The sequence below is a fragment of the Podarcis bocagei genome (genome assembly GCF_964188305.1).
Source record: "Podarcis bocagei genome assembly, chromosome: 3".
NCBI classification, from domain to species: domain Eukaryota; kingdom Metazoa; phylum Chordata; class Lepidosauria; order Squamata; family Lacertidae; genus Podarcis; species Podarcis bocagei.
Window position 1 is genome coordinate 23,047,951 of NC_138127.1, and position 15,018 is coordinate 23,062,968.

General features: G+C 46.7%; 1 protein-coding gene and 1 long non-coding RNA gene across 5 annotated transcripts in view; both read right to left on the minus strand.

Annotated features, from left to right (window-relative positions):
- The window catches only part of LOC308583156, a 289,914-nt gene that overhangs the window by 74,610 nt on the left and 200,286 nt on the right, over positions 1-15,018 (minus strand). The gene's annotated exons all lie outside the window — the stretch shown is intronic.
- B3GAT2 (beta-1,3-glucuronyltransferase 2) overlaps positions 1-15,018 on the minus strand; it is a 46,662-nt gene that overhangs the window by 15,051 nt on the left and 16,593 nt on the right. The window contains exon 1 of one of the 3 annotated variants that reach the window (XM_081186942.1): positions 6,990-8,638. The exons of 1 other annotated variant lie outside the window; for it this stretch is intronic. In XM_081186942.1, the coding sequence (XP_081043068.1) occupies positions 6,990-7,634 (645 nt within the window). In that variant the 5' untranslated portion in view covers positions 7,635-8,638. Of the gene's footprint in view, positions 1-6,744; positions 6,764-6,989; positions 8,639-15,018 lie in introns of those variants that run through there. One more of the 3 variants, XM_081186944.1, reaches the window with a different exon arrangement.

Sequence of the window (15,018 nt, forward strand, 5' to 3'; positions counted from 1 at the left end):
AGCTGGAAAAAGCCAACCCAAAACCAGAGATCCACTGCTTCTCAGTGTAGACCATGGGTAGGAAACCTGTGGTCCGCCAGATGTTCCTGGACTACAACTCCCATCATTCCTTGCCAGGCTGGCTCGGGCTGATAGGAGCTGGAGCCAAACAGAGTCTGGAGGGCAACAGGTTAGCCACCCTTGGTGTTGACAATACTATCAGCCATCTTCCTGTAAGCAGAGAGCTGTGACCATGAGACAACAGGACACACCCGCAGGTTCCTGTAACAGTTGACCAGATTAGGCCCCTTCACACCTAACTTATTTGAGACTCCAGTATTTTAGGTTGTGTAGAATTACTTTTATGTGACATTCTACATGGAGATGGAATTAAAAAGGCATTGCCTTCACTGTTACAAGTTTTCCATTAGGAATTATACAATTGGCAGTCAAAAGGAGTTGTCGACAGCCTCAATACAGCTATCTCCCACTCCAAGCAAAGGGTGAAGAAAATCCAATAGCATGAATGACCTCTTGTTGCACAAAGTAATAAAACAGCCTACAGTAAAAACGAAGGAGAGGTTATAATAGCTCTGTACAGAACCCTCAGTAATGATGATCAAATAAAGAGGGCAGCCTTTGATTCTTCCACTAGTTTGTTCTGAAAATTAACATTTTCTTAAGAAAGTTAACTGATGCTTAAAGGCCGAAGGAAGCGGGAATAATGAAATGGGCATTGCTGGCCTTTACAAAAGCATCAGCAGTTCAATGATCCATACATGGGAAGAAGAAAAATGGCTAGTTCTTATCTGTATAGCTTAAGAAATGTACATAAATTACACTTTAGTGTTCAATTTAGAAAATAAAAACTGAGAATAAGTTAATAAATATTACCCATCAATTCCAAAAGCTCTGAATTGTTGCATGTATTCTGCTGGAATGTTGCTGGAACGTTGCTTTCTAACCTACCTTTAACAATCACTGCCCTGTATGAGAAAAGATTTATCCTGTAGAAACCAAGGGGTTTTTACAGGCTTCCTGGGGGTTCTGTAGATGCAAACTGCATTTTCCTGCTCCAAATATATTTTCCCTCATGGGAGTAAAAAGCAGCTGGGGGGGGGGTTGAGTAGGGATGCCTTGACGTGAAAGGGTCAAGCAGCCCCCCACTCATACCAGTCCTCCACTCAGCACTGAAGCCTCCCAGTTTGTTTGCTTTTTAAGTTGTGCTAAAGTGAGGAAAAACAGTACTTAATATGTAAGTTTTCCCCTTACTGTCACGTAAAAGATTCTAACTGGAAAACCACCATTTACTACAAAATGAGTGGGTACCATGACACTTTGCTCAACATCTGAAGTAATATACCTAAATATAATCCCCATCAATGGACATCTGTGGTTTTGAATTAGAAATGACAGGTTGGCAATATTTCTTTCCACCAATGGGTTCTTTTCTTCTTTTTTAAAAAAATTTAACACATTATAGTATAATTGCGTAGTTTTAACAATTTGCCATTCCTCTTCTCAAAAAGGCAAATTCAACTTATGCAAGATTATTTACAGATAGAAAGGCAGAGACAGAAAACTCAAACTGGCACTAACCATTACCATGGCAACCATTCAACAGTGGTCCAGAAACTGATTATTAGTATAGCAACCTACAGGGGGTGGAGAGGAGGGAGAATGTGGCAAGCAACAGTATTAATTTTGGAGGGATCAGGTATAACCATCTTTGGAACAGCTCTAATAACCACTTTCTCTTTAAGCTACACAATATATTTCTATCAACCATATAAGGTATGAGCACATTTGAAAAGCACAAGATGATAAATCCTACAAACTGGCCTCATAACTTTTTTTTTAAAGTATAATCATACCATTGGCCCATAGAATTCCATTTCATAACGCCTCTACCACAAAGGGGTCTAAGTTTGCTAAACATATATAATATTGTAGTACAGAAGTACAGATGATCATCATTACTAGCAGTTGCTTCAGGAGGTGAGGATTCAGATCAGGAAAACTGTGGGGTAAGAGTTTTAACACCTCCTGCCTCCCTGCATGGCCTGAGCAAATTTGTAGCACCTCCCACCCCTCACCTGTATTTGCATTTCCTGCCGCCCCCCCAAAATAGCAGATTTGATTTCAGCTCTTTTTAACAACAGGCACTTTAGTCACAGTGGTTCTGGTGGGAAGAAACCAAGGGGACAGGCCCCTCTTTTCATGAGCCCAATTTTTCTCAGGCTTGAGCTTCCTACTTCCATTTCACCAGCACTTAACAGCTTGCATGTTGCTTCAGGAATAATGTGACGATCTGACCAGGATCATAATCTGTTTACATTCAGGAATGTATTCTGACAAACAACACTGTTGCGTGTCAGTTGTAATGCATCTCCATCGCCCATTTAAACTCACGATATCGGACGAATCTCACATAAAATTTAGGGCTGTTGGTTCATGTGGAAGGAGATATACCTTAAACTGAACAGCAGGTGTGAGATATTCAGTTATGGGAGCAAACTCTGCTCCCGGCTAGCTTTGATTCTTAACTAAGATACGTACAGCCTGCCCACACACTTCAATAAGCTTGGCCCCTTTATTATTGGCTCCCCACCACCACCATCAGGTGTCCAGCATTTTTATCTACTGTAACATTTGTTTGCCACTTTGTCTTCTTTATTCAAGTCTTTAAATTAATATTGAAATCAAAATGGATAGAAAACAAAAGGTGGCTTCCAAATTTATGTCTGTCTTCACCCATTGCTTGGTGTCCAGCATGCAGCCTGAACCCTGCTCTGAAGAGAACTTGGCTTTCTGAATATTGCTGTTCTCAACCACACACAACATTTCCAGCACTCATGACTGTAGACAAAATTTTGAAAATCAGGACTTGGGACACATGGAAGAAATTATACAATACACTAAAATATACAAAACTGTACATGTTAAGGAACACATTGTGCAAATGGAAGTGGACTATGCAAAGGTATCGATTTGCACAAGATTCCAGTGCACAAAACTTGTAGCTCTGCAGTAAACTTATGAAAATATGGGCTGCAATGCTGTAAATACACTGGACTCAAAGCATGTGGTAAGACTTGCACAAACTTGCAACGTGCAATACTCAAAATCTAGTTAGTTTTACGCAAAATTTAGTGTACAAAGTAAGTTTGCTTGGCAAGAAGTTAATCTTATTCAGTTTGACAACTGTAGCATTTTTCATGCACGGCTATGAAGAAAGGGAACGACTGGGGTGTAGCAATTTCTTTTAGACATCTCCTACTGGTGTTATAACCACAAAACCTCCACTTTTGAAATGGTTCTTAAATCAGAGCTCCTTTTGGCTCAGAGAATCAGCAGCCAGATTTGCTAATGGGAGGCGGCCAGAGGGAGGGGCGCTGGACACATTAGGCATCAATTTCCTCTCATCTGCCATTAATCCAGTCCATGAAAGAAAGTATGTCTGAATTTCTCTTACATATTACAAGCTTGGACTTTTCACACCAAAGGGAAAACCAGTACTATACAGCTTTTGTAAACTGATCAAGATCTGGCAGAAAGAGAGAAAGGAGTGAATGGAACACTGAAAAGGAAATCATTTTCTGTAGCCAATACAAATTCTGATCAATGGTTGATGTGAAAACAAAAGGCTATCTCTCAACTTCCTTCTACCAGGGATGCAAAATGTGCTTCGCCTTCTCAAAGAAATCTACAGATCTTTTAAAAAATTAAAAGATATAAGAACAACATAAAAAAAGATTATCTGTTTTCCTACACCTAACAATGTGACAAATTCATTCCCTTCTCAGAAAGGGATTATCTCTATCAGTGATAGAGGAGAGATGAATAGTAGTCTCACAAACATTCTGTCTGTCTCCTCCTTCCTTGTAATGTGACTATGCAGAGCTTCTCAGTGCATGCATTTTAAGATGAATAGGAGCTTGTTCAGAGCAAACCTCTCCCTTGTTGCACTGAAGATGTGTGTGTGCTTGTGTGCCCACACACATAAAGAATTTAGCCATCTTGTCAGAAGAGAAGCATCTCAACATCAATTGCCTTATTTTATCTTCTCGCATTTAGCCTTGCAATCTAACTGACAAGCAGCATTGCTGGAGAGGATCTCATTAGTACCTTGATTTTAATAAAAGCCAGTTAAATTGGGGGAGGTAGAGGGAGATGACTAACAAGTAAAATACTAAATGCAGTGTGGGTGCATCTCTTCACCAGAGGGTTACACAGCAGCGACCTCAACTGGAACATTGTGACTCTGTGCCGGTTCTTGCTACAGTTAATTCCTCCCTCTCCTGCGTAATTAGTGCTTTCATTTACAAGAGCCATTTAGGCTTTAAAGAATGGAGGTCTGTCTCTCAACAGCCTTTTTTGCCTCAGCACTGCTTCAGGCAACAGGACAGGATTTCAGACAACACCGCCCCCCAAAGTAAAAAAAGCTCCATGAGCTTTCAGTTCAAAGGGAAAGCGCAGTTGAATTAATTACACGCCAAGAAGACGAAAGCCCGAACTTTCTCAGCATTAAAGAGCTATGCGAGGTCCCCCACAATTTAGTGGGAAATAAACCAAAGCAACAGAACTAAAAAAATAACAATCTCCTTTTTAGACACTTTCAATAAAGGATTTCAATACAACTAAAGGCCGCCACACAAGGAAAGAAAGCACAGCTATTCTGCTGAATGGGAAGTGCTGGTGGGGAACAGGCGGAACACCTGCCAGCAGTATACTGAAAGAGACCCAAACACATTTTGAAATCTAAACACACGTCAGCAGGGTTGAGCAGCCTTTCTGAAACGGTTCTCTCTTCAGGGACTCAATGTGCTCTGAATCTTTCCGCAGTGCCTTGGCTTTAATCTATTGATTCCTAATGCACCTAGCCTACTTGCAAAGAGAGAGGAATCACCAGTACATTGCAACACACAAGCATGTTTGGCCCCCATCTTGGGTCAGCAAAGGGCTGCACTTGGGCTGGGGGACGTCAATGGCATTGAGTTGTGTGGAGCTGCCCTGGGCATTCTTAGGTGGGGGGGATTATATTCTATTGAGCTTTTATTGAGTGCCTTGTAATACACACACAGCAGCTGGAAAGGCTTCCCATTCTGAATCAGTTATGGTAATTTATATCCCCTCTGCTTACTTAGCCCCCTCCCTTTTCCCTTGCCAAATTACACTCTTATTCATCACTATCCTACTTGCACTCCCCATGATGTCTCCCCCTTAAAATCCTGCCCCTGTTATCTCCCAGCCCTTTTGCAAACACTTGCCAGCAGCCATCACTTAAAAAGAGAGGGAGAGGAAAGCTTGCCTTCAACCAAGACCTCGGAATGAAGTGCAGGAATTACTCATAGACCAGTGACAAGTTACAGTGCGTTTAGTCACTATATAAATGGGCTTTTCACTTTTGAAAGAAAGAAACAAGGAGACTCTAAAGACTGAACAATTATGAGAGAATGGATAGATTATTCTGGAGGAATTTGCAGCAAGGGAATTGGCAAGGGATTGTGGTGTGTGACGAAAGTTCCTCAGCAAGGCAGGAAAAGAATCAGCTTAGGAATAAAAGACAGCAGAGCTCTCTTAGACCCTTATTAAGGCTGCACTTTGCAGGGAGTAATCTTCCCAGGACTTTATGGAGTAGGCATGCACAGGACTGCACTGCAATAAGAGTTGTTAATGTGATTTTATTGTGAGGACTTTCTGGAAGCTACTTTGGGGCTCTAAGGCAAGATAGTTTGTTTTGAAAACACCCAAATCGTGGTGTTACTGCCAAAGTTGCAGGAGGTACCTTGCAGGAATTACCTTTGACCTGCAAAAGTTTGCTGGAGTTGTGAGTGGACAGAATAACAGGTCTTGTCACTGAGTAGGTATTTTTGAATAAAATCTAGGGAAGGTTTTACACATAGCTTTTGGTCTTAGTGCAGGCATACAGCTAGCCAGAAAGTAAAAACATAACTGGAAGTCAGACCTTTCATCTGGAAACGCTTCCTCCCAATCCTAAGTAACTGAGAGGTTAGTCACCATTACCTGAGAGTTACTCTGCAACTGTTCAAATACGTTCCCTTAATATACCTTATTAATTTATCAACTCCATTTCTATGCCTCTTAGTAATCAAAACATTCTCTGGGTGATGTACACAAATAATGATTAGCAATAAAAAAAGTTTGAAGGGGGAAGTGCAGACCTAAAAAATCCACAGGCCCCAGTGCTGGCACTACAAACAATGGTTTTAAGTTCTGGTTCAAATGAGATCCTGCTTAAAAACAGGAAAACATTTGGTTCACACACGGTGGTGAACCTACAGCAAAACTTGATGGACCCCAGGATACTGCAAGCCTGGGAAAAAGTCGAGGGTGGAGAAAGCCCTCGAACCAAGTTATGTGAAGGGGCAGCAGGAGCCACAAGAGGCTCTCCATCCAGGCCGGGCTGTTTTTCTTAAGCAAGGCAGGCGTGGAAGCTGAAGGGGAAGGAGGTGAGTCGGAGGAGAAGCTATGGTGCCCGCTACCTGCAGGGCTTGACCTGCCGCCTGGTCACCGAGGAGTGATTAGATGAACCTGGTAGGAATAACCCCAAGTCCGTGGTTAGGGAAGGGAAACACTGGGCCGCCGGCGACGCTGCAGACTGGAGGGGGGCTGTCGGAGGGGGGAGAGAGACGCTCAAGAAGAGCCTTCATGGCGAGGCACGCTGACTTGCAAAGTTGCGCCTCGCCGGACAAAGCGGAGCTGACTTTAAAGCAAAACACGCGCGCGTAGAAACGGGCCTACCTGAGGCTACAACCCTGTCCCTGTATACACTTGTAAAAGGGTTCGAGCCCCCCAACTGAAGTAGGTCTGCTTTGTTCAAGAAGCACTTAAAAGAGAGAGAGAGAGAGCCCGCGGCTCTGTCGCGCGCCACTTTTGCTGGAAAACTCGGCGCCCAAGCGCGCGCGCAAGGAGGCCCGGCGTCTCCGCGCGTCTCCCTCCCTCCCTCCCTCCCCGCTGGGCTGGCCGGCCTCCCGCGCGCCCACTACCTCCTGGAAGAGCTCCAGACTGTAGGTGTTGTCGTCGTCGGCGAAGAACACGACGCCCGGCTGCGGGGCAGGCAGGCGCTGGTGCCTCTGGCGGACCCAAGCCAGGCCGGCGTTGCGCTGCTCGGTGGCTCGGGGTTGCCCGGGCCGCTTGAACCTCCTGGGCGTGAGGGCGTGCAGGTGGGTGCAAGGCGGGCCCCCGCTGCGCAGGAGCCCCGCCACGAAGCGGCTGACCAGCTCGGTGCCCACGGCGGAGTCTTCCACCAGGACCCAGTGCAGGCGCGCCACCTGGCGGAACGTGTTGGCCAGGCGCGTCAGCTCGGCTTTCTGCACCGGGCGGCTGTAGGTCGGCGTGATGGTGTAGATGACGGGCAGCTCGGCCTCCCGGCGCCGCGGCGCCCCCGGATGCTGCGGCTGGGACAGGGGCTGCCGCGAGGAGGCGGGTGGCGGACGGGGCGCCCGGTGGCTGCCGCCCGTGTCCAGCATGACGATCACCAGCAGCATCCAGGGCAGCAGCACCAAGAAGCGGCTCAGCAGTAGCGACTTCATGCTGGGGCCCCGGCCGCGGCCGCCCTCCGCCTCGCCGCCCGGGGAGCCCCCGCCGCCGCCGCTGCAGCCCTCACAGCAGTGGCAGCGGCAGCGGGGCATCGCGGAGCCGCCGCCGAGGCTGCTCTTGCCGGCGCCGCCTCCTCCTCCTGCGGAGAGATTCAGCCTGCGCTTCCCTCGCCATGGAGCGGGCGGCAGGGCGCACGGAGGGACGCCGGGCTTCCTGGCACACGGGAGCTCGGCGCTGCGCACCTGGAGCGGAGGAGCCGACGGGACCGCCCGCCTTGGCGCCGACACCTTGGGGGAGATCGCAGGACGGTCGCCCGGCTGCCTCGGAGGCGGCGAGGCCCCGCTTCTTCCCGCCTGGCTCCTGCGCGGAGAGGAGGAGGAGAAGAGGCCACTGACCGACCTCCCGCGGGGAAAGGCGGAGACCGGCGGCGGGATGCTGTGGGAAAAGCGCCCCCGGAGCGGGGACCACCGACCTGCGCCAAACTCTCCGTTCTTTTTTCTGCGCTCCTTCTTCTGTCTCCGGAGAAGCGTTGCAGGGCGTGATGGGGTTGCCCCCCCTCCACAAAGCCGGCGATCCTTCTATTACTATTCTTGTTTATTTATGCCAAAGCTCCCAGTCTTTCTGCCGCTGCTTTCCTTCTTTCTTCCCTTTCAGCATCGCTTTCCTCCCGTCCGCCTCCGAAGCAGCAGCGGGACGACGGAGGGGGTGGTGGTGTTGGGGAAGGAAAGAAAGGGGTGCGCGGACGCGGGAGAGTCCCGAACTCTTCCACTTTCCTTCTTCCCGAGCCGGGCGGCTTCTGGAAACACTCGGCTGTCCTGGCGGGCGGGCAGGCGCTGGGTGCGCGGCGGGACGGGCGGGCGGTGGCGGAGAGAAGGATCCAGCCAGGAGCGAGTCTTCTCGGCGGCAGGCGGCTTCACTGGGCGCTTACGGTGGTGCTCGCGTGTCGGAGAAGAGGGGGAGGGATCCCCTCAGGGCTGATGCGGCGCAGGGGGGTGGGGTGGGAGCCGGTGAGTCTCCCTCCCTCCCTCTTTCCGAGTAGCTGCAAGGATTGCTGCCCTTGTTCTCGCTTTGCACTGCAGGGTCTCTCTTTCTCTCTCTGTGAAACATAAGGCAGTGAATAGGTTCACGTGCTGAAAACTCCAGAGACCTGGAAAGGGGGTGGGTTGCGCCGGGGGGGGGAGAGGGAGAGGAGGCGGGGGCGGAATCGGGGTTGGAGTGGAGATTGAGTCACACCACCGCGAAGCAGAAGATGGGAAAAGGTTGCTGTTTGCAGCCAGCCCGCTAGCCAAACACAGCCGAAGGGAGAAGTTGCTGTGCGGCGGCTGGGTATTGTATTGGAAGAAGTCAGGCGCTGAGCCTTTGGCGGCAGCAGCACCGCCAAAGCGGGTGAGGGGAGAGAAGTAGAGGATATTCCTGCTGGTACTTCTTCCCCTTGGAATCTCTCTGAGGGCCACCCTGGTTTTTATTTTTAAAGGGTGGTGGTCGTGCGAAGATGGAAAGCTCAGAGCCGAGAGCATATGCTCCATACTCAGGGATCTTCCTACTTTCATCCACGCCACCGGAGTCTAAAGAAGCCTTGTGTCAACTCTTACTGTTCCGCAACTGGAGGGGAGACACAAGGCGGGCCCTAAGGCAACGCGTTTTCGCTGTCTTGAAACGGGTGGGGGGTATTTACCGTATATATCGTCGTGGTTTTTATAGTCAGGCAGGGTGGTCCTTTTGGAACCAGAACTAGACACTTGGAAAATGCTAATTTTCTGGATCCATTTCAGCCTGAGTTTGGCAGCGGGATTGCCTTTTCCACCTTGTATGATGACCTTCCTTGGGAGAAAGGTGGGTGGGAGGGTGTGATCCTGTTGATTCTCCTAGATCCCTCACCCTGAGCATCTTTTTATACAGTTGAGCATAGTATCCTTCTGGAGCGACTCCCTCAGCTGGGTCTGGGAAGCAATGCTTTGCAATAGTTCCCAGTCTTCTTTGCACAATTGACTCCAGAAAGTGGTGTTCAGGGAGGACCAAACAATGCAGTAGGATCTACAGGGTGGGACTTTGTAGGGTTCAGTTTTATCACCACTAGTTAACATGAGACCGCTGAGTGGTAATATCTTATGGTCTGGTAACCTTTTGGTTTGATTACCGAACCACAGAATTGTAGTGTTGGAAGGAACCCTGAGGGTCATCTAGTCCAACCCCCTGAAATGCAGGAATCTCAACTAGATCTTAATAGATTCATAGAATTGTAGAACTGCAACACATTGTGTATGTGGGACTGCTTTTGACAAGTGTTTGGAAACTCCTGCTAATGCAGAAATGAGCAGCAGATTCATCTGAGGGTGGTCCCCTCAATTATTATTTGGGGGGGTGCTGAAGGGATCTTGGCCCCTAGGAGTTGGCTGCTATGATTTGCTCTCACAATGAGTTAACAGTTCCTTAGACCCAGACATCTCATCCCTCTTTAATGGAACAGGCCAAGACAAGCAAGGCCCCAGCACACAACCGGTCAGCGAAACCTGTCCAAGCACCTTTGTCAAAATCATCAGGCCCCCAAAACTGATGCTCATTGATCAAATAGGACCCTATTGTCTGGACCCCCCCCCTGCTATAGGTACTGCACTAAATGTGGGTTCTTAGGTCAGGATAAGGTAAAGGGACCCCTGACCATTAGGTCCAGTTGCAGATGACTCTGGGTGTTGCAGCGCTCATCTCGCTTTACTGGCCGAGGGAGCCGGCATACAGCTTCCGGGTCATGTGGCCAGCATGACTAAGCCGCTTCTGGCAAACCAGAGCAGCACAAGGAAATGCCATTTACCTTCCCGCCGGAGTGGTACCTATTTATCTACTTGCACTTTGACGTGCTTTCGAACTGCTAGGTTGGCAGGAGCAGGGACCAAGCAACAGGAGCTCACCCCGTTGCGGGACTTCGAACCGCCGACCTTCTGATCGGCAGGTCCTAGGCTCTGTGGTTTAGACCACAGTGCCACCTGCGTCCGCTTAGGTCAGGATAGATGCCATCAATTGTATCTTCAAAGCACCTTGTAGGTAATGTCACAGCATGTTACCAAAGGCTGGGTACTGCTGTGGCTAAAGAGTTTGTGTTGAACCTATCTCACTACATCACTGCTGCTGGTGGTCCTACAGCCCCTCTTGCTGCTCTTTCTTGGAAAAGAATACAGGGGGCGGGCTCCCTGAAGCACATGCCCTGCCTGCTCTGCTTTTGCTCCTGGCATGTGATTCTGCAGAACTCATGTTTATTTTTTGACAGAGTAAGGGATAACGAGAAATGGAAAATGCTTTGGAATTTGGTATGATATGCTTTGGAAAGGCAGACACACTATTTTGGCTGCAGGGTTTTTGCAATGATAGACTTTGCCTTTGAGCAACATACAAAAAGCATGTATCTTGGACACATAACCCTGTACCTGCTGGATGAAAGGTGCCAAGGAAGACCAAACATTTGATAAACTCTGACTGCCTAATCCTGCTCTATGTCTGGGTCTCTCTTCATAAGGAACAAAGGCAATCAAGGTCCTATCAACAGAAGGTGACTGCCTAGTTAGAGCACAACCAAAGTCCAAGTGTTGGGTATTCAACACAGGGGCAGCCCATCCCATTTTGCCACCTGAGGTTAAAACTTAACCAATATGCAATGTGATACTAAGAATGCTCCCTGAAAAGGAGTCCTACTGAGTTCAGTGATGGTTACATTTCTTATGATGTGCTTAGAATCACAACCTGACAGGTCAATATTAAAAAAGCAAATCTTTAATTGTGTTCAGCGGTGCTAACGCCCTAGTAAGCATGCTTAGGATTCAATCTTATGCATGCTTGCTTGCTTGAGAGACAGCACTGTGGAACTTAAGTGGCACTTGCTTTTGAGTAGACATGCATAGGCTTGGACTGCATATAGGCACTCGTCATATTGTAATATGTTAATCTGCATTTTGGAAGAGGACAAAGGGGATCCTTTAATTGCATAATGGAAATATATAATCTTAAAAAGTAAAACCACACAAGTTAAACACAATTGGTTAGTTCAACATTTTATCATTCCTATTGCTGGATCATCCCTTTAAATCCTTGTTTTTATTGTTACGGGGGCAGGGCATTGCATATATATATACCATTAACTAGAGTAAGCATTATTCTAATTAATAGCATGTTTTGATCTTTGTAAAGCAAGCAACGTTTACTTCATGCTGCCCTTTTCAGGGTAATCACTCTTGCCAAAGCTTGAGATCCTGCATCCATTTAGGCAGCTTAGATCCCATTTGAGTCACTGAGATACAATCAGCACACGTCTGTGCAGAATTGCAACCAAAGGCAATAGATCTTTTCCAAACAGTCCCCATATGGACAAAGCCATCCATTTTATAGAGGCACCTATCTGGGCCACATATGTCTACTTGCTACCCAGAGGGGACATATTAACCCCTGAGGGCTCAGATGCAGAAAAGGCATTAGAGTGATATAATGCAAACTGAAATATATGTGGAAACCAGAGTGACAAATGGCTATGCAGCAAACATCTAAATGAGGAAACATCTGTGCAGTAGAGAGATAATTAGAGTTAGTGTGTTCTGTAGAGAAATGGAAGGCTTGTTATGTGATTAATGAAATAACACAGTAGGGATGCAGCAAATATAAATAGTTCAATACATCCAAATCAGAGCATCTCAGACATGAAATTACAGTGGCCCATTTTGTGCTGATGCAGTTTATCTAAAGGCCAATAACCAAAATAGCATCTCTCAAATAATGGTTGAGCAGCTCACAGTCGTCCCCGCCACATTTACTGTACAATGATTATGTATAAAAATAAGACTTGCATGGGTAATTCAGCATATGAATTAAATATGCAATCAGCAAAAGCTCAAAGCCCCTCACCCACTTGCAAAGGCAAGGGTCATGGAGATGAATTAATTCAATGATGATAACCTTCAAAATACATAAATAGGGGGAAACTAAAGATGCTAAGGTATAATGAATGGGATGGAGTGTGCAGTATTTAGGATTGCAAACTTATAAAGTGGCCCCTTTTCTGTGGTTTTGGCACAGCAGCTTGACATCCAGAAAGGAAGAAGGGGAAGGATTTCCTATTGTGACCAGGAGAGCATTACCTGCTTTACTCTATGTTTCAGGCAGCTGTTAAAGCCGAGCAGCAGGATCAGTAAAACAAAAAACCTGCAACATTTCTGGATGCAGATGTGCACACGTTAATATATGATATTTTTAGCATCTACTGCATGCTGCTTTCAGAGGCCATTTGAGAGGCTGCTTTGGGGGCAGAAGAGCATCATATAGCTGTCCAGATAAAAAAGTCACTCAAACCCTTCTGAAATCTGGAAGCTTCAGCCCAAGCAAAACAGTTCCAAGGACAGAAATCAAGAGGCTAAAAGCTGAGGTAGCTGTGGACTTCTGGGAAGTTATTTAGTAGGAAGATACATTTGATGGTATGGAACACTTGGGGAATCATAGAATCATAGAGTTGGCCATCGAGTCCAACCCCCTACCAAGCAGAACCTATGGCCTTGCAGGTGTTGCTGGACTTCCAGCTCCCATCAGCCAAAGGTCAAGGGTGATGGGAGCTGTCATCCAGCAACATCTGGAGGACCACAAGTTCCCCACACCTGGTATAAAAACTAGTTCCCCCCTCAATTAGTAACAGTGACAACATATTGACACCTCTACTTGGCTTCTTGTTTCCTGTCTCCCACAATTGCTGCAGATAAATTTTATTGTTCAAACTGCCCAGATGACTTGCAATGGAATCTCTTTATCAATATGCTATTGAGGTTTATACAACGGGCTCATGTATCATTTTACTATTATTCTAGTATATATATATTCCTAGCAAGGTTCCATATTGCCATTCTCCTGCGTGTACCGTTAACAGTGAAGTGCACTTCTTATTCACATGGGGTAATTGTCTTCCAGGCAATGTTTTGAAAGCTATGAAACACTCCTGTTTACCTCACAGGTGGACTACGTGTCAATGATAAAGCTTACATATCTTTTTAGTGTCTCACAGGCAACAGCCGCCACCTTATTCTCACTTCTAAATTTAGACTTGGAGAAAGTGTTAACAACTGGTTTGAAGTGCTTTGAGACTTCGGAGGCTGAGTGTGCAAACACACTACAAAGAGGTTTGGGATCTTTTACAAGAGTTATAATGTGCTATTCAGAATATTTATGAATATGTGTTTATCCTTACCCTATGCCCACAAGAAGTTCCCACACAAAAGGAATAAAGTAAGCTTGGCTTGTTATGTGAAACAAAAGCGACACAACTCTACAATTCTAAGAGTATATCAATGCTGCTTCAGACAGCAGAACTGCAATGTATCTGGGCATCCCTGCTACACTTTACCAGCAAACAGGCACATGTTAAAACCCAGCAGCAAGAACAGTTTTCATGTGAGTTTTCACCATGGGGTGCCTTCCCAGAAGCCACCCCTTAGTGACGAGACAGTGATATGGATTGGTAACACTTTCCCTTTCCTCAAGTTTCTGAGTATTAGGATTCCTACTTTCTCACCAATCCTTGGCCTGATAGTATGTGTGTCTGAAATTGCAGTCATAGATAACAGCACTGGGGAGAAGCTATTAAAATTGATTGTCGATGTGAGAAAACTATTTCAGTCTTTCAGGAAACAGAAGCAGCTGGAGAAACATATAAACGTGCCATCATTTTTACTGGTGGATAGAACAGTGAAGAAAATCTAGTGTCTGTTTCAGGTGGCTGTGATTGAATATATTAAGCAACAAATATTAGCTTCAAATTTGCCTGTTGGTTCTTACCATCAGCAGCCCTTCACATTAAAAGGTTGTAAGTGGGGAGGGGGAACTGGTGCATAACACAGTTTAAAGGAGGCAATGCTGATTCACGCAACCATTTAATGTCTGCTCCCACAGGTCCAGTGTATCCTAGAGTTCCATAGTTTAACAATGCACTTTGTGAAGAAATATTTTTTGTCTGCATGCCAGTCCACAGACTTTCAAATACAGGCTGCCCTCTATTCTTGGCATACTGAACTAGTCACAAGAGTGAGATAACATGTCCAGGGCTGGCTCAATACATTTTGCTCCCTGATGTGAAACGTAGGGTGACACATCTCTCATTGCAGGTCCAAAAGCTGACCAAACAGACAGTTGAATCCTACTTCTGCATTGGTGAAGGAACAGTACCTTCCTTTACACCCGAGTGCGGCAGGCTAGCTTAGGGGGTGCAGGTCCACTTCCCACCTCTCAGCATCTGCCTCCTGAGGCAACCTCCTCACTTGGCCTCATGATAGGGCTGGCCCTGGTCTAATCCATGTTGTCTGAAAAAGTTTAATTTGCACTGAAAACACTTGATCGGTGTGTGAATCAGCAGCTCTGGGAATATAAAAGAGGGCTCACAGGAAATTCCCAGCAGTAGGGCAAGACAAGCACCAGGTGTGTGCAAACAGCCTATGTATTTTTGCAGGTTCTATGGAA